The sequence below is a fragment of the Camelina sativa genome, chromosome 16 (genome assembly GCF_000633955.1).
Source record: "Camelina sativa cultivar DH55 chromosome 16, Cs, whole genome shotgun sequence".
Lineage (NCBI taxonomy): Eukaryota > Viridiplantae > Streptophyta > Magnoliopsida > Brassicales > Brassicaceae > Camelina > Camelina sativa.
In genome coordinates, this window is record NC_025700.1 from 13,406,728 (window position 1) to 13,426,894 (window position 20,167).

The 20,167-nt window shown below is 34.5% G+C and overlaps 2 protein-coding genes and 1 pseudogene across 9 annotated transcripts; all 3 read left to right on the plus strand.

Annotated features, from left to right (window-relative positions):
• Positions 4,180-6,832, plus strand: LOC104750468 (annotated as a pseudogene).
• Positions 8,131-17,314, plus strand: LOC104750469 (LEAF RUST 10 DISEASE-RESISTANCE LOCUS RECEPTOR-LIKE PROTEIN KINASE-like 1.4). Of its 8 annotated transcripts, none has more exons than XM_019238487.1 (5): positions 12,875-14,617; positions 15,075-15,104; positions 15,206-15,853; positions 15,941-16,413; positions 16,992-17,314. In XM_019238487.1, the coding sequence occupies exons 1-5, from the start codon at positions 13,810-13,812 to the stop codon at positions 17,151-17,153; spliced, it is 2,121 nt and encodes a 706-aa protein (XP_019094032.1). In that variant the 5' UTR covers positions 12,875-13,809; the 3' UTR covers positions 17,154-17,314. The 8 variants fall into 8 exon arrangements, with proteins under 8 accessions (XP_010470566.1, XP_019094033.1, XP_010470565.1 ...); XM_010472259.1 differs by lacking the exon at positions 16,992-17,314 and adding an exon at positions 14,660-14,822 and having other exon boundaries at positions 12,875-14,454; positions 15,941-16,745; XM_010472260.1 differs by lacking the exon at positions 16,992-17,314 and adding an exon at positions 14,646-14,822 and having other exon boundaries at positions 12,875-14,440; positions 15,941-16,745.
• On the plus strand, positions 17,976-18,882 carry LOC104750472. Its single transcript, XM_010472267.2, has one exon. It carries the CDS (start codon positions 18,186-18,188, stop codon positions 18,684-18,686), a length of 501 nt encoding a protein of 166 aa, XP_010470569.1. The 5' UTR covers positions 17,976-18,185; the 3' UTR covers positions 18,687-18,882.

Consider the following 20,167-nt stretch of genomic DNA (forward strand, 5'->3'; position numbering starts at 1 on the left):
TACGTACGAAGTCTTCAGGAATGTTGACTTCGTTTGCAGTCTGCCGTGGTCATTTTTGGGGTTGACCAACATTTTAATTTTTTAACTAGTAGACTTCTTTTGCAGTCAACTAATTAATTTTATATCAACAATATTACCGTCAATGCTTTTATATTTTGGTCAAACCCAAAAATAACCACTATAGAAGTCTACTATTTTATTATCCTAAGAAGACTTCGACCGACAGTCATAACTAAAATGTCAAGAATTTGGTCAATTGCAAAAATACACCTTAGTAAACTGCAAACGAAGTATCCGACGGAAATATTATAATGCAGTCTGAACCATATTTTTTTGTTTTCAAATGAAATTAAGGAGACTGAAATTTCAGTCTACGGGCTCGAAATTCGATAAATTTTTAATTGCAAAATTGACCACATAATAGACTTTACATGATATTCTGACGGTTAGACTAACAAATGAAGTATAATTTCGCAAAAAAATCAAGGAAAATCACGAAATCTACCGGAAAATAACCTTATCGGTGGTTGTTTCGCAATGTCAAGCACCAAGGACATCGTCTTTAGTCACCACGGAAGAAACCCAACACCAATTTAATCACTATCCAAGAATCATGACATATAACAAGATGAATGCACTTGCAAATTTTATTGGATTAAAATGGAGAGGAGATGGAAGAAAATGAAGTTCTCATAGCATTGCGTGTTATTTAAGCTTACAAATTCAGGTTGTTGAAGCTTTAAGAGCTTCAAATATGGTTGTTCATGGTTGTTGGAAAATTGATGGTGGTAGCACAACCGTAAATAAAAGAAGAAGATGAGGATATTGATTTAATAAACATTTTCACAAAAAATTCAAATAAATCAGAAATAATGGCATTTTTGTGAATACAATGAACATAGAAGGATTTAATTGGGAGAAAATGGCAAATGCTGGAGAGAGAAAAAGAGGTGGTTAGTTTTGCAATTGACTCAAGTTAGGGGTCTAATTTTGCAAGCACCCCTTTATTTTACTGATGTCCAACTAGTCAATTATAACATCAGTTAATATAATTGATGCTTAGTTGCTTTATTGATAAATAACTAATTTAAAATAATATCACTTAGTTTTGTGATACCATTTAAGTGATACAATACACTTATGTCTTTTGTAGTGAACATTTTTTCTCCTTTTTCTGTAACTCTCAGGCATAACCCCTAAACAAGCCCTAAAATTAAACCGTAAACATACATGATATTGACTTAAATGTATACAACCCCTAAATAAACCCTAGAATAAATTCTTCATGTACACAGTTAGTAGTGCATGTTCTTTTCACAATTGCTGGATTAGCGGTCAGCGTCTAAAAATACAAGTAACTTGAGATCCAAGTTAGCGGGAGTACACCGGCAACACCGTAAAAGCAGTCGCAGCGACACTTTTTAGTCTTTCCAACAGTCGCTGGAAAAACGAGTGACACCAGCGACAACAAATGAAATGAACAAAGAAAAATAGAGAAGCAAAGAATGAGAAAAAAACCAGCGACTGGAAAAGAGAAAGTCAGTGTAATTTGTTGGTCGCCGGAAGTGTGGAAGCGATCGTGAAAAAAGGACATGGTCCATACATAACTTAGTGATAGGCGTACATGAGGTATATTCAATACAATGATGATTTAATTTATAAACGTATAATTGAAATGTTTTGATGGTATATTTGTAAAATACATGCTGCAAATAAGGTTTTATATGCATAGAAATTATTTCAAATGTGTACGTACATATAAAAATACAGTGTATTACCATGTACATAGTAATACTAATATGAAATTGTCTTCTTCAATAACATAATAAGATTCAAAATTAAAAAAAAAAAATAGAATAATAAATCAAAATTAAAAAATTAATATAGTAAAATGGATCTTAAAAGATAGAAGAAAAAAAGAATTTGAATTTAAATATGAAAACAAAAAGAAATAGAAACTAAAATAATATAATTGTTTTTAATATTTTTTTTGTTTTATAGGAGTCATGTAGCAACTGACTAATATAATATTTTTTCTTTTCCTGATGTGGTTACTGTAGCAACGAGAACTGCCCAGTTGCTTTGCGTGACATCAGTTGGAGGGCATAAATGTCCAAATTGTAATAAACATGAGGTATGAGCTAAAGTAATTAAAAAACATGTCATGTGGCTATAACATCTAATTTTCTTATTTTGTAAACAAACACAGTATGATAAAAAAAAATTAAAAACAAACAGTTCACTAGATTATACATAATGCAAAAACCACAAAATCTAAAATAAATAACAACGAATACAAACCAATGAATCACAAAACCAGACACAAAGAAAAATTTACATAACCAATAAATAGTATACAAAAAAACTAAAACACATCCTAATCTAATACGCGCGGGCAAATGCTAGTTTATTATATAGTACTCTACCAAAAAAAAATGTCATACACTTTCGAAATAATAAAGTAGGGATTAGTTAATTGTTTTTCTAATGAAAAATAATGTGTCACCCAAATGACTGGCTAAATATGATTTTTGGATTTCTTTAATTTTTTTATTTTATTTTTTTGGATGGAAAGCCAAATGCTTACAAACAACCTAAGAGCATATATGGGATATGTTGTTCAATCTCCCAGTGATGTGGTTATTAATCTCCTACATCAAATTCCTTTTTTTTTTTTTAAGATTTAACAATCTTGGGGAAGAACAATGCAACTATGGTCTATGCAATGCATTTGGTGAGTGCTCCTTTTCTGTGCCTTTTCAATGGGAGAACAAAGACCTACCACTATAATATGATCATCATAACCATGATGAGTCTCTTACTCTCTAGTAAGAATTAATATATTTAAGTGAGTAGAGGAAGTTGGACTTTTCAGGAAAGAAGTGAGAATCTACGGCTCAATATGTTGTTAAGGCATCATCACTGATGAATCCTTCAAAATTGAAATACTATATTAATTTTATTAATATTTTAATACAATACTATTATTTAATTTAATTAATTATTTTTGTTTTAAATTTGAACAATGAAATATTTACAAATAAGCAAGAGAAAAGCAAAAGAGGGTCTATGAGTGTCTTATTTTATCTGTTGCAAAACACGAAATCTCTCTCTCCTCATCTTTTAAATATTTTTTTGTTTTTTATTAAAAAAGACACACATCGTAATAAGGACCAACGGCCTTGCTCTTAGATAGAAGATTTTAAAGATTCCTATCAATTTTTTTTTTTTTTTTGCAAGAGTTGTTTTGGAATTCTCGGGAAGACATCTTGGATATAGAAGCAAGGGATAATAGGACATGGAACACACTGGAAGTTATGTCTTCCCATTATGAACGTTTTGTATATATAGTATTAATGCAGGGACTAGTACGCCCTCTAATTTTCTTACAGCAGTATGAATAAACGGGTTCTAATACCAACTAATGCAGGAACTAACACGATCAAAAACTCAAGTATATATCATGGATCAATTTATCGAAGTGTGACATCTATTTGCATAAATGATATTTCGCCGTCCTCCAAGCTCTTCTTTTCTCACATGGTGAGAAGAGGAATGTTTATAATGATGTGTTTGACTCGGATGAGATGACGGTTTAGAAGTCTTCTTAATCATATCACCCTAGTTGTAGAGGTTAAGGCGCCGCAATGCTTTTGACAATTGTGATGTGAGTGCATCAGTTGGTTTGCAGAGCTATGATTTCATGTACTTTTGGATGTGGATCTGAAAAGGTTGATGAGCATTAGCCTTACTTTGGTTTGCGGCTTCAAGCAAGAGGGCTACTATTAGAAATTAAAAAATAACATGTTATACTTATACGAAAAAATGTATATGTTTTGTAAGTTGTAACTATTAAACAAAATTGCTGAAATTCTCGTTTGTTCGTTAGACATTTAAATGAAACTTGTTACGTATTTTCTTAAATATCACGTTTGTCATTGTAAACCAAACAAAAACAATACAAAATACTTTTTTAATAATATAGAGCTATCAACTTCCTATCCACTAACGGTTTTACGATTTTTCTATTTGATTTATCCACCATTTAAAAAGCAAGATCATATTATATATTCTGCAGTCGGAAAGCAAAGCTCATATAATATTTACCCGGCTGCGCATGCGCACAGGAAGCATATTGCTACAATTTTACATATATTCACCATGTGAGATATATATTAGTATAACACTAAATTTACTCAACGCAGGAAGCTTAGGAGATCCCAACAAATGTTTTGTTCTGTGACTTAGTATGTTTCACCTTCCATTTTTTCTCATCCTCTCTCAACTCATAACCTAAACACCACTCGAGCTTCTGCGTCTAAGGTCATATATAGCTCACATAGAAAATGGAGAATCCAAGCGTTAATGATCTATCTCAGATCCTCCCTCGCGTTCTTGTCGCAAGAACAAGTTCGTCGATTTCGTTGGTAATATATAGTCCTTTTGATGGATATACTTCGAATGTTCTACGTTTTGTAGTTCCATTTTCCCTTAGACCTTTAAAAAGTTTATGTTTGCTTTTTTTTTTTTGTTTCGGTTTAGGTGAGTACCATCTTGATCTTATTGTCGAGTACGGTGCTGTACCAGTGTCAGTGGCGGATCTAGGGAGAAATTCATATAAGGCACTAGCCATATGTAACTAGTAAAAATGTTCTTTAATAGCAAAAAGGTTGTGGGAAGGTATAGTAAAAAATGAAAAATATTGTATCAAAGGGGAATCGAACCCTTCTCCCAAGTTGTAACATAATTACATAAGACACATTTTTCCAACTGAGCTAAAATTTAGTACGATACATGTATCAATTGAAAATATTTAAGACTTAGTGTAGGGCACGTGCCTTACCTTACTACAACGTAGATCCGCCCCTTTGTACCACGAGTGTCTGGTGTTCACAAGTTGTTAGAGAGCTTCAAACCAATCCATGGAGTTCTACTCTGTGAAGGAGAAGACATCGACCCTTCTCTATATGAGTCCGAATTATCTTCCCTATCACCTCAAGAACTCGACGAGATTAGAAAAACACACGCAAGTGATACAGCTATCGACAAGGAAAAAGACTCTATTGAGTTTGCCCTAGCAAAGCTCTGCCTAGAACAGAACATTCCTTACTTAGGAATTTGTAGAGGATCACAGGTATTGTATCCTTGTCTTAAAAAGGAGCATAACATTTTAGTTTAAATAATCATAATAAAATAAAATATACAACTAATTTTTCTTGCCACTTAGAATGGTAGAGAACAATATATATATATATATATAAATATATATATATATATATATATATATATATATATATATATATATATATATATATAATCAATGGATAAGACCACCACGGTTGTTTAATTATTCTAATGAAACTTGCATGGAGGTCTTGAATGTTTCTTGTGGTGGGAGTCTTTATCAAGACCTTGAGACAGAGGTCACAAATTACGTCTCTGAGGAAAACAAAAGAAATCACATAGATTATGATGATTATGATGGTTATAGACATGAGGTGAAGATAGTAAAAAACAGTCCTTTGCATAAATGGTTTAAAGATTCCTTAGATGAAGAAAAGATGGAGATCTTGGTCAACAGTTATCACCACCAAGGGGTTAAGAGATTGGCACAAAGGTTCGTGCCAATGGCTTTTGCTCCTGATGGATTGATTGAAGGGTTTTATGACCCTGATATGTACAATCCTGAAGAGGGAAAGTTCCTAGTGGGTTTACAGTTCCATCCAGAGAGGATGAGAAAGAACGGTCTCGAAGAATTTGATTTTCCTGGTTGTCCTGTTGCTTATCAGGTTTGTGATATAGTTATATAAAATTTCTCCAATAACATGCATTAACCGGATCATTGAGTTCATGTTCTTTTGTGGTTGGTTATTGACAGGAATTTTCAAAAGCAGTTATTGCATGCCAAAAGAAGCTGAATAGCTCATTGTTCCTAAGAAATTGGAACTCAATCCAGAAATGGAGAACAAAAGAAAGTTACTTGTCAGTAGCTTCTCGCTTGCGAGGTCTATGTACACTAGATCTTTTTCGATGAGTAACTAATCCATAGAATCAGAACTTGAAGTTGGAGCTGAGTTTCTTGAGGTACATTACACCAAACCGTTATGTATTAACTTAACATTATCTTGATCCATATTATTATTGCAAGGGAGAAAGAGGTTAGGAGTCTTTTTTGGCCTTTCGTATATTTAAGGGCTAAAAGTACGTATTATTTTATTGTCGGCAAGGGTTTATAATTTAATTAAGGGTTCATTTGTTTAAATTTTCATTGGTTTAGCTTCAAATTAAAAACAAAAAAAAAAATATTTATTTCTCTGTGATTCTTCTATTCAGCTAAATACATTTTTCATATACAATAAATTAATAATATGAAATTACAATAAATTTTAATTTATTTGGTTTGGTCGAACTATGTGATCTTCCAAAGTCAATGATAGTGTGACTTTGATGACCATAGCTTAACACATGCGTAATTGTTTCTTCGATGTGGACGCAGTAAAATACGGCTCTAAGTGTGAAGCAAGAGATGAGGCTAAAGGAGATGGGAGCGACGATGAGGAACGGTGGATCATTTACTGAAAAGCTTAGGCTTGATGAGGAAAAGCAGAGGAAAGCTATGAACATAATGAAGAAGATGAACGTTGAGAGACTCTCTGAGGTCATCACTTTCTATCAATTGATGGGGAAGATCTCTAGTGAGGTGTTGGAGAGAAAGCTTCATGCCTCAGCCAATGAACTCAACATCACGTCTCAATGACATCAGCTAAAAACTATAATGATGTATTGTTAAATGCTTAAATTTGGTTTTTCAATTTCTTTTTGTGTTTTTACTTTGTGCTTTGGTTCTATTTCTGAATTCTTTGCAAATAAAGAAAACAACAATTTGATTCCCATTTTGGTTTTTTAATGAGCTTTGATTATTAACCTAAGAAGAACTTTAATTCACATTTATTTAAATATTATAATTAATATTTATAAACTTAATAAAATTTTAAAATATTACGAATACGTAAAATTTTAAAAAGTTTAAAATACTATATAGTATGGTTTATAGTAGATGGGTTATAAAGAAGACATATTGGAATTAATAAAATATCATTAAATTTGTGCTAACACGGGTTAAATCTTCATTTTATTATTTGTTAACATTATTAATATTAGAATATTTGACATATAAAATTAAGCTAATTTAACTAAGATTGTGTAAAATAATTAAATCATTAAGAAAAATGTGACTTAATCATAGCGTATAAATGACTTATTATTATATATTTAGATCCTTATTTTTGTTATAATAATTAAAAATTAAAATAAAATCTCAAACACTAAACAAAGCAAACTAAATATAACAAACAAATGGTCGTAAAATATATTGCGGGTTAAAAAATTAATATAAACATTTAGCTGCACAAACGTCTGGAAAATTTAGTTATTCCTCTATCTACAAAACATCTAATATTTAACAAACAAATGCAATATAAAATATAAATGATATGCACACGCTGTACCTCGGGTTAAAATCTAGTATATCACCGTAAAATAAGTAGAGACTTAGGAATTGTTTGCTCGAAAAACCAACAAAGAAATAATAATCATATACAGTATGTGAACAAAACTATCCTTTACCTATGGCTCACCATGCTCGATCGTTGGAGACTCATCTATAGACGTGGGCATGTACAGTCAACATATCAGTCAACATAGCTATTAGTGACCAAAAACGTGTGTTTGAGCTGATTGTAAATTTGCAATGGTTGGTGATCCATCAATTCAAATGACTGCAGCATGCATGATTCATGTACCAAATAGTGTTCTCGTAATTATCCGCAGTTTGAACCACTGTGTTTTCGCAATTTTTTTATATAGAAAATTTTCACAATGGTACGTGAGATGTTTTTCAATTTGTATATAGATATAACAGATACATACATCTGTAGAATACACAAAGGTGAAGAAGATAAAGATATTTTATCAGAAGAAAAAAAAAAAAAAAAAAAAAAAAAAAGATATTTTTCAGTTTGTAGCTTAGAGAACAAAAAAACAAAAAGTAGTTCAAAGTAAACTAATAACTGTTCAAAGTCTCCGCTTTTGTCACAACCCTCAATTGGACTTGGTCTCCTAACCCCCTTCACCGTTTGCACCTCATATTTAGGTTTGTATTTCTATCTTTATTGGAAAAAAAAAGCACTTCCTCTGTTCATTGATCAAACAAAAATCATGTATGACCCCCTCAATTCTGGTTTGATCTTGTTCTTCCTCTTCTCCTTATTTCACCATCTTCCTTGTGCTTCAAGTAATCAGGATTGGTGTGATGAGAGTCATGAGACTCTGTTTAAGTGTGGGAACATCACTGCTGGTTTCCCCTTCTGGAGCGGGAACCGTCCTAAACACTGCGGTGATCCATCGCTGGAGCTTCACTGCGACAAAAACAACATCACCATTTTAAACATCTTAAATCATGTGTACCAAGTTTTCCATATAGATCAAGCATCTTACACTCTTACACTTGCCAGAGCGGACCTGCAAGGACCATTTTGCTCCTCTGTATTCACCGACGCATCCTTGCCTCCAGAAATTTTTGAGCTTTCGCCAACCTACAAAAACCTCACCGTATTTTACCATTGCAAACCTTTTCTTCATTACAATTTGAGTTATACATGTCTAAAGAAAGGTCAGATCTCAGTGTCTGAAAACCCTGAACGTCCTGAGAGCTGCCATGACAGTTTCACCGTGAACGTTCCTAAGAGTTTCGTTACAATTGAGAAAAATTTGAATATGACAAATTTGGAAAGTGTTTTAAGAAAAGGATTTGAGGTGAAGGTGAAGACCGAGAAAACAACGTGTCAAGAATGTTCACTCCATTCACCACCTGGTAAGTTTCTTATGCATCTCTATCATTTCATATCAATTAATTAGACTTAGCTTAGACATATCAAAACAACTAGTAATCTACTAATCTATGTCTCTACTGCATGAAACGCATGTCCCTAGAGTATAATTATAATTTTTCAAAATCTAATATGATCAAATTGTTTATCAACCTATATTTGGTTTAGGATCGTCGATCAATTTAAAATACTACATCAATGGACTTATGTACCTAATAGTGTTCCCATACTCATCCGCAATTCGAACCTGAGACCTCATCAACTACGTGTGGGACACTTTGGCATAATACCTCATCTAGGCTTCCTCGAAATTTTTAGCGTAGAGAAAAGAACCAAAGATATTTCAAAAGTAAGCTAATACTGACATCCCAAGTCTCCGCTTCTGTCACTATTCAATTCTCACTTGACTTGGTCTTGAGGCCTTTCACAGTTTCCACCTCATCTTTATGCTTATCTGATCACTCTATTTAAAGAACCTCTTCTGCTCTTCTCAACACAAACCAAACCCAGAACACGCACTGTCCATAGATCTCAAACCAAACATGTACAATCTCCCCACTTCTTGTTTGTTCTTTCTCTTATTCTTATTTCACCCTCTTCCTTGTACTTCAAGTAAACAAGACCATGAGTGGTGCGAAGCTCAGTTTCAGTGTGGGAACATAACCGCTGGTTTCCCCTTCTGGGGAAGGAATCGTCACAAAGATTGCGGTCATCCATTGCTGGAGCTTCACTGCCACAAAAACAACACCTCTCTGTTCATCTCAAAAGAAGAATACTATGTTTATCATCTACATCAAAAATCTAACACTCTTAAAATTGCCAGAGCAGAGCTTCTAAGCTCTTTTTGCTCCTCTTTTAACTTGGAAGCATCCTTGCCTCCAGAAACTTTTGAGCTTTCGCCAGCATACAAAAACCTAACCGTTTTCTACCTCTGCTTCTGTCCTACTCATAAACTCTCGAGTTATACATGCCCTGAGATAGGTCCTATCTTATCTTCTGAAAACCCTAAAGACCATCTGACCTGCCTTTCAAGTTGCGCCGTGAACGTTCCTAGGAGTTTCGACACAAAAGAGAAAGAGTTAAATATGACCAATTTGGAAAGTGCTTTAAAAAAAGGATTTGAGGTGAAGGTGCAGATCGATGAGAAGGCGTGTCAAAAATGTTCATCCTCTCATGGAACCTGTAGCTTCCATGAAAAATTTCCATATGAATTTAAATGCATTCCACTCCATCAACCAACTGGTAAGTTTCATATCCATTTTCTTCATTTTATGCTCAAGTAGCGGTTGGTTCTTATGAGCCTAAGTCCTAAGATATATGCAGTATGAGCATGATGGTAAAACTCAAGATACTTATTGAGTTTTCTAACCCTACTCTAACATTAACATATCAAACAAGCAAGTTAGCGATTTTTCTAAAGTGATATATCACTAATCGAATTTTCTTCTTCCACGTCAGTCAGTTTTCGTATTAATACCTTTCTTTTTTTTTTTTAAGTTTCGAAGAGTGCATAAAATGACTAACGTACCTGATACTCTCAAACCTTGGACACTTTGCAAAAGCCAAAAGGCCTATATCAAGATTCATGCACCATATAGCGTTCCCACAATATCCTAATAGAGAGTTTCACAATAGTAAGAGCAGTCTTTCAATTTTTTTTTTTTACTTTGGAAAAAGATACAACAAGTCAACAAAGAATAAAATGTTTTCAAAGTAAACTATTAGAGACATCCCAAGTCTCTCTGCTTTTGTCAGTATCCAACTTGACTAGGTCCTAAGTCTCTTCACCGTACGTTTCCACGACATCTCTCTATGCTTATCTCTCTCTTTATTTAAACCGCTCTTCTCGACACAAACTAAACCCAATAGACACATCGACCACAAAAAAAAAACATGTACCATCTCCCCACTTCTTCTCTAGTCTTGTTCATCCTCTTCTCCTTATTTTTCCCTTTTCCTTGTGATTCAAGTAAACATGAACATGGGTCATGCCAAAATGATAAGTTTCAGTGTGGGGACATTACCGCCGGTTTCCCTTTCTGGGGAGGGGATCGTCACAAACATTGCGGTCATCCATTGCTAGAGCTTCACTGCTATTATAACAACACCACTTCTTTTCTCATCTCAGACCATCTGTACCATGTTCTCCATATAAATCAAACATCCTACACTCTTAGACTTATCAATCCAGACCTGCTGCAAGAGCCTTTTTGCTCCTCTATATTTACCAACGAAACCTTGCCTCTAGATATTCTCAACCTTTCGCAAAACTACAAGAGCGTTACATTCTACCGTTCCCAATATGTTTCTCCTCACCGTTCGAGTTATACATGTTCTGAGATAGGTAAGATCTACGTGTCTGAAAACCCTATATATGATGAGACCTGCCTTCTCACTTTCTCCGTGAAGGTTCCTATGAGTTTCCTTACAAAAGAGAAAGTGTTGGATCTGCAAATTTTGGAAAGTGTTTTAAGAGAAGGATTTGAGGTGAAGGTGAATATCGATGAGAAAGCGTGTCAAAAATGTTCATCCTCTCATGGAATCTGTCGCTACGATAAAACCTTGCCATCTGGAGTTAAATGCAAACCACCAACTGGTAAGTTTCTTGCGCTGGGTTAGCGATTTTATTTTTAATAACCCTGAGATATGCAGTATGAGCATGATGATGAACTCAAGATATTTATTGAGTTTCTTCTTGCTCACAAACTGAAGCCTAAGATCGTAGTCTAACAATTCTTTCTCATCCTGCATACCATATTTTTTAACCCTTTAATTTGACATTTCAAACAGCTAGTAAGCTTATTTCTCTAAGTGATATAGGTTTTGATCTTCCTCTAATAATTTTCACACGTTTAGAGATATCTTACTAGTGAGCTTATAAAGAGATTGTGATCAAGATATAAACTATTGGTTTGAAATTATCCTCCAACTAGGGATGATATATATGATGGCCGGGGTCGTCTATCAACTTAAATAAGTGGCTCTTTCCTCTTTACATATAATGTTCCCACAATTTTTTTCTAAAAAGAGAGTTTCACAATGGTAACATAAGTCTTCGAAAGTTTTAGCTTTTGAGAAAAGAGAAAGCAAAGAATAAAAAGTCTTCCAAAGTAAACTAATAATAACACCCCAAGTCTCCGCTTCAAGCCTCTCTCTTTCTTTATTTCTTTGGTTAAATCATTTCCTTTGCTCTCTCAACATAAACCAAACACAAAAGACACACTGTTCCGCAGATCTCAACAAATCATGTACTATCTCTCAACTTCTTGTCTGTTCTTATTCTTCCTTTTCTCCTTATTTCACTCTCTTCTCTGTGCTTCAAGTGATAAAGAACTTGGGTGGTGCGAAGCTAAGTTTCAGTGTGGGAGTATCACGGCTGGTTTCCCCTTCTCCGGTGGGAATCGTCCCCAAGTTTGCGGTCATCCATTGCTGGAGCTTAACTGCTATAAAAACACTACCTCTTTAATCATCTCAAACCATCTTTACAATGTTCTCCATATAGATCAAACATCTAAGACTCTTAGACTTTCTAGAGCAGAGCTTCAAGGTTCTTTTTGCAACGCTACTTTCACAGCCACCACAACTTTGCCTCCCGAAATCTTTGAGCTCTCGTCAACCTACAAGAGCCTCAATGTTTTCTACCTCTGCGACACTAAGCTTTCTTACCAATCCTGTTATACTTGTCCTGGTAGAGGCCCTGTCTCGGTCTCTCAAAACCTTGATTATCATAAGTCCTGTCAAGGCATTTTCACGATTAACGTTCCTAAGAGCTTCGTTCCAGAAGAAAAAGAGTTGAGTTTGGCACATTTGGAAAGTACTTTACGCCAAGGGTTTGAGGTGAAGTTTAAGATTGATGATAAAGTTTGTCATGAAAAATGTTCATCCTCTGGTGGAACTTGCGGCTTCGAAAATACCACACAGATTTGCTGCAAGGAAGCCTCATCCTCAAGTTGCTATAAACTCCATACACCTGATGGTAAGTTTCTTATACATCATCATCGTTTTAATAGCCGTCTTAGTATTTTTTTTGCTTATAGATGAGGAGTTCTAGGCCGAAACAGGTATATCTCCCATCGGGGTTCCAATAGACCCCTCCCAAGAGCAACACAACCTTTAGCAAAATCTACATTACACCACTACCCCAAAACCCACTCTATTAAATGGTCCTATAATCATTTATTTGAATCTTCTTCTATCTCAAACAAATTAGCGTTTAACTTAGCAGTCAAGCTCTCTTACACTTTTTCTTCTTCCATTTAGTAAACGCTCTTTGCCTTATCCCACACTCCATTTTTTTCTTCCCCACAATATCCCTTTTTTTTTTTTGTGACAATACTCACAATATCTTTAAATTCTCTAGAACTGATAAAAAACCAATGGACCAAACTAGGACATGATTTGTGCGCTGGTCAATTTATGTGAAAAAAAGGGTCCTACTTTTATGATATTCTTTTTTCCCATAGGTTCTTTCTGAGAAAATTCCAAACACCTGACTTTGAAAGTCGTCGTAACAGAAAAAAAACAAAAGAGTAAAAAACTTAAAAATAAAAGATGAAGAAGAGTCCAAAGTAGGAACTCGTTTTATATTCTATAAAAAACAATGATAAAAAACTCTTTTTCAATCACACTATTCGCATTATCGTTTACCAATATAAATATTAGTACCATTCAAAGTCGTCGTCGTAAGCCACCTAATTCCAAAAGAAACTTCGATTTGAAAATATATATAAAATTCCAGATAGAAAACATTAAATGAAAATATTTAAGTGAAGGTTGGTCGAAAAAAGACCAAACAAACATGTGTTCCTTTTAGTTCAAGTCTTACAAAAAAACCAAGACATATTCCCAATTGCTTCATCTCTTCGTCTTCTTCTCCTTCATCTTCACCATTTTCTTTATTCACCTGCAAGTCTGCAACACAATGATCAACTTGTCTCTTTCCCTATCAAAATCTATAGCCTATAGCTTCATATGGATGCTCTTTGTCATCCTCCCATCTTATGTCTTCTCAGCTGAGCAGCATCACGTACTCTGCAGTCCCTCTTTTAGTTGTGGCAATCAGAGCGGTCTCTTGTACCCTTTCTGGATTCCTGGCAGAAAAGATTGCGGTCACCCCGACTTCGAGCTCGACTGTAGCGGAGGATTTCCAGAGCTTAGCATTTCCTCTGTAAAATTCCAAATCCTAGCGGCGAACTATGACTCTGGTATCATAAAACTCGCCAGATCCGATTATAGCGATGATCCATGTTCCCAAGATTCTTTAAAGATTTCTTTCAACGAAACGGTTCTTCCAATTGCTCCTACCACCGACTGGCTGACCGTTTATTACGACTGCAACCAAGATTTTTCAGCATTTGTTTCTACTTATGTGAAAGAGCTTGATTGTGGGAATGATGATAGCAAAAATTACTACGTGACGAGAAACCTAGTGTCCTCTCTACTTGAAGGGTATAGTCCGGTTTTCATAGACTTTAGGAGATCTTGCAGTATAAACGTCAATACCCCCGCATCTAGAACCGCACTGAACACACTCGAGAGTAGTCCAAGTAGAGATAATCTAAATAAGGCTATTGAAGAGAGTTTCGAGGTTGGAGTTAACTTAGATTGTAAGAAGTGCAGAGACTCTGGGGGTGCTTGTGGATATAATCACACACTTTCCACTAGTGGGTTTGTCTGCTATTGTATAGATGATCAGCCAGGTAACGGTGTTTGCGGTTCTACAAACAAGGGTAAGATTATCTTGCCTACTTANTAGAGATAATCTAAATAAGGCTATTGAAGAGAGTTTCGAGGTTGGAGTTAACTTAGATTGTAAGAAGTGCAGAGACTCTGGGGGTGCTTGTGGATATAATCACCAACTTAAAACAAGTGGGTTTGTCTGTTATTGTATAGATGATCAGCCAGGTAACGGTGTTTGCGGTTCTACAAACAAGGGTAAGATTATCTTGCCTACTTATTCTAATTTCCTAATGGTTGTTCCTCAAGAACCACCACTTTTCCCTTCTTTAAATCTCCCTACCAACCCACAAACCTTTTGACTAGATCATCTACAAAACATCGTTACAGTTTCTGATAAAGTATATACAGAAGAAAGAAACTCAAGTTTTTTTTTTTTCATTTATAGCTCTGTATTTAGTTCCAAGTCCAACTAACCTTTTTTCTGGCGCCATTCCATTTTTGATGCAGATGGCAAGAAGTCTACTAAAGCAAATACAGGTGCTTCTTTTTTTTCATGTTCTTTCGCAACAACTGATTTGATTAACATAGGCAACATCACAGACTTATTACGATTTCCTTTTTTTTTTATCCTTCTCTAGGTATTATTGCAGCTGCTGTTTCTATATCGGGGGTGCTTCTACTAGTCGTCGCATGTGTGTTCTTACTCATCAGACGGAGAAGAAAGACACAAGAAGCTCAGTACACAAGCAAGGACTTGCCAACAACATCTTACTCAAGTAGAGAAACATCAAGAAATCCAACTTCCACAACAATCTCCTCTAGTAGCAATCACTCTTATCTTCCTTCAATGTCAATCTCTAACCTTCCAAACGGAAGCGACTACTACGGAGTTCAAGTCTTCAGCTACGAAGAACTTGAAGAAGCAACTGAGAATTTCTCTAGAGAGCTCGGAGATGGTGGCTTCGGTACAGTCTACTACGGCATGTTGAAAGACGGACGAGCAGTAGCAGTGAAACGCCTCTACGAAAGATCGCTAAAACGCGTAGAACAGTTCAAGAACGAGATCGAAATCTTGAAAAGGATAAAACATCAGAATCTAGTGATACTCTACGGATGCACATCAAGACACAGCAGAGAGCTTCTACTAGTCTACGAGTACATCTCAAACGGAACTCTAGCTGAACATCTACACGGCGACCGCGCAGAAGCTCGTCCTCTTAGCTGGTCAACCCGATTAAACGTGGCGATCGAAACCGCAAACGCGTTATCTTTCCTCCACAAATCAGGTTAAAAAAAAAAAAACAACATCTAACATCCGAAAACTCGTAAATACATTTGCAAATTTCTCACAATCTCTGTGTTTGTTTATATAGAAATCATACACAGAGACGTCAAAACTACTAACATACTCCTAGAAGATAACTACCAAGTCAAAGTTGCCGATTTCGGACTTTCGAGATTATTTCCAATGGATCAAACACATATCTCAACCGCACCACAAGGCACACCAGGCTATGTAGATCCAGAGTATTACCAATGTTACAGATTAAACGAGAAGAGCGACGTGTACAGCTTCGGAGTAGTACTAACCGAACTAATCTCATCGAAAGAAGCGGTGGACATTACTCGACACCGTCACGATATCAACCTCGCGAACATGGCCGTATCTAAAATCCAGAACAACGCGTTGCACGAGCTCGTGGATCCGAGTTTAGGGTTTGAGAAGGATTTAGATGTGAGGAGGAAGATGATGTCTGTGGCGGAGCTGGCGTTCCGGTGTTTGCAACAGGAGAGAGAGGTTAGACCTTCGATGGATGAGATTGTGGAGATTTTGAAAGGGATTAAGGATGGGGAGAAGCGTGTGGGGGTCGTTGAGTCGCCGGATGTTGTGGATATTGAACATGGTGGTGGTGGTGATGATGTTGGGTTGTTGAGAAATAGTGTTCCGCCGCCGATTTCGCCGGAGACTGATAAGTGGACGAGTAGTTCTGATACGGCGGCGAGTTTGTAATTAGGGAATCGTCCGTGAACTGTATAAGTGTTTTTTTTACTAATAGTTATTATTGTTTTCCTTTTTTAGACGAGAGACTGTATTAAGAAATGGACCTATTTGTTCAATTTCTGTGATAAAGTTTTATTTTTTTGGTTACAAACTAAAATGACATTACTATTTCTAGAGATGTACATTCTAATAATCTTCATATTCTTATCTTATCACATTAGTCTTATAGGGAAAATGTATGAGTTATAGCAAAATTAAAAATTTGACTACTGTTAAGTGGATTAATATGCACGTTCTATCTTTAAAGTGGATAACAAATAACTGCGTATCAAATCTATTCGTACACAAAAACGGTTCATAACTTGTTTGCAATAGATGGTTGATCAAAAAAAAAAAAAAAAAANATTTTGAAAGGGATTAAGGATGGGGAGAAGCGTGTTGGGGTGGTTGAGTCTACTCCGGATGTTGTTGATATTGAACGTGGTGGTGATGATGTTGGATTGTTGAGAAATAGTGTTCCGCCGCCGATTTCGCCGGAGACTGATAAGTGGACGAGTAGTTCTGATACGGCGGCGAGTTTGTAAATTAGGAATCGTCCGTGAACTGTAAGTGTTCTTTTTTTAATAATTATTATTGTTTTCCTTTTTTGGACGAGACTGTGTATTAAGAAATGGACCTATTTGTTCTATTTCTGTGATAACGTTTTTTTTTGGTTACAAACTAAAATGACATTACTATTTCTAGAGATGTACATTCCTATAATCTTCATATTCTTATAGCTGTTATAGGCTTATAGCAAAATTAGAAATTTGACTAATGTTAATGGATTAATACACATTCTATTTTTAAGATGGATAACAAACAAGTTTTCCTTTTCTTTTTTTTTTACTAAGTGCACCACTACGAAATATACATTACAAATAATAAATAAAAAACAATTTAATCTACAAACAGATTTATTTGCTCCAACAACAACAACCATTGGAACCCTAAACCTATACACACTAACAAAATTAGATTGAAATGGTAAAATATTTACAGTAACTAGAAACTTTTTTTTTTTTTGTCAGCATAAAACAAGATTGACTCAAAGTAATTAGAAACTCAAACCACCATTTTCTTTTTCTCTTAAAATTTGTAGATTTGAAAAAAGTAAAACGTATGGATTCATTTATTAAGTTTTTGAGTATACATATGTTGTAAAAAAGAATTTCATCCATCTTTTTATGTTTCAAATAGGTTTTGAATCTAGCTTGTATCTAAGGGATTTGATGTTAATTTTTTTTTTTTCAACATATATTTTTCTGTTATCTCTTTGGTCCTTTATTGAAAAAAAATCAGCCCCATTAATTTTATTTTAATATATAAATACAAAAAAGAAGATCGCTGGCATATTAAATAATAATTATCATATCAATATCCCAAAAAAAAAAAAGTAACACTCATTCTAACTGCCACGTGTAACCTATCTTCTTCAAGAATGGTGCTGATCCTAGTCACCCTTATTCCCTTTACCTCCACTACGAGTACTCATACTCACTCACACGAAGCAACGAATCGAATCCAAAAAACACTAAACCAATCCAAATGATCAACACAGAGATCGAATCACAAATATGTCTCTGCAAAAATTCAAGCTTCTCGCTACTCAATGCAGCACCGTCGCGGAGGGTCCAACGCGTAGTCCAGTCATCCACCTCCGCCGCCGTAAAACGCTGCGTTTGTTACTCACCCGATCATCATCAGATCGGTGGCGGTTACCTGAGATCCAAAACAACTTAGAAGAATCGAATAAATCGGATAAGAGAGGTAAGATCCGATCTCGAAGGAAGCTGAGAGAGCTTTTTGTTTCGTCGCCTCCGTTTGAGGAAAGTGTCGGCGGCGGCGGTGGAGGCGATAAGGGGAAGAAGAAGATGGAGGTGGAGATGGAGAGGGATGATGTAACGGTTAACGGCGTTGATAATACTAACGGAGGTTTTGGTGGAGAAGAGATAACGGCGGCTCGGAGTGTGGGCTTTAACGGGTCTGTTAGGAGGCCCATGTCGTCTGTTACACTTCGATGTAGGTTACTTCGACGATCTTGGCGTCCAGTTCTTGTAACTATTCCTGAACAGTAAACTCTTGAAACAAAATAAACTTATTTAACATCTTTCATCGGTTGTTTATATTTTCTTCCCAATTCGTTTGTCTAGGTGTTAGACTGTTAGGTCTTATTATTATTGCAAGTTTTTCGTGAAAAATTGCAATAATAATTTTGTGGTTTGATGAGGATATTGACAAGTGTGAACAAGTAAAGTATTCTGAATTTGGTCACACAATAAGAGTTTATGACAATTTGTTTTCATTTAAAGAAGTGGCCTACAAATGTTTTCACAACGTTGTCTCGATCAATAAATGAATACATACGTTAACTAGATTACAAATATAAAAAGGGAAATATGTGAAATTTTAACTTGTTTTCAAATATTAAGTCTGTGGAGTATTTAATGTGATTTTTTAAACGGATTCAAAGTTCACTCACTCTTTCCCACAATACATAAAATTTTGGTGTATAACTTTTTGTTGTTATATTTTGTTTTTGTAAATTATAAAAATCATTTATCTTTTCTATTATTTATAAAAAATACATAAAAACAAAAAATATCATTTTTAGGAAAAAAAAAATATTTTTGAGTATTTTTTCTGGACAATACCGGTCAGCATTGGTCAACGCCGGATTCTGGCCAACCAACCACCGGAGTTAAATGTTTATGGTGTTGTACACATAAACCTATGTTTATTTATGGATGTCGTTATGTGATTGACAATAGTTGATGTAGTTAATAAGATATTTATATTGTTTGTATGTGTAGTCATGTGTTGGTGTATAGTTCAAGTAGCTGACAATAATTTTTCCGAATTTGGTCATACAATACGAGAGAGTTTATGAATTTTTGTTTTCATTTAAAGAATTGGCCTACAACGTTATAAATGATTACATAAGTTAATTGGATTACAAAAATTTAAAAAGAATATGTTAAATTTTAACTTGTTTTCAAATATTAATTTTATATTTTATGTGATGTTTTAAACGGATTTAAAGTTCACGCAATATAGTTTATTGTATACTAGATTAGTTTGTGCGAGTTTTAAAATTGTCTGATAAAACTAAATTATAAAAGACTATATAAATATTTTTTGTAAGTAAAATCTATTTTTGAAAATAAATATATAAACATTTTTCGTTTGAGAGAATTTTTTGTTTAATAAACTAATTTCTTTTTTTTATATATATTTTGAAATTATTATTACAATTATTACAATAATCTAAAACTAAATTATTAGCCACCAAAACTTATTTCAAACATTAATCATTACGAATATTATTATTGTTAAATTTCAAAACGTTTCACCAATTATTCACAAAAAATGCTTTACATGCAATCAATCCGTCAAAACATATATATAATTATAAAGACTAATAGCTATTTCAAAAACCCAAACCAATCTATAGTTCTATATATATAATTATAAAGACTAAACTCAAACTCTTATTATAAACTCAAACAAATATATAAACTCATTAATTAAAAGTCTACATATTTTGTTCCTTAAATAG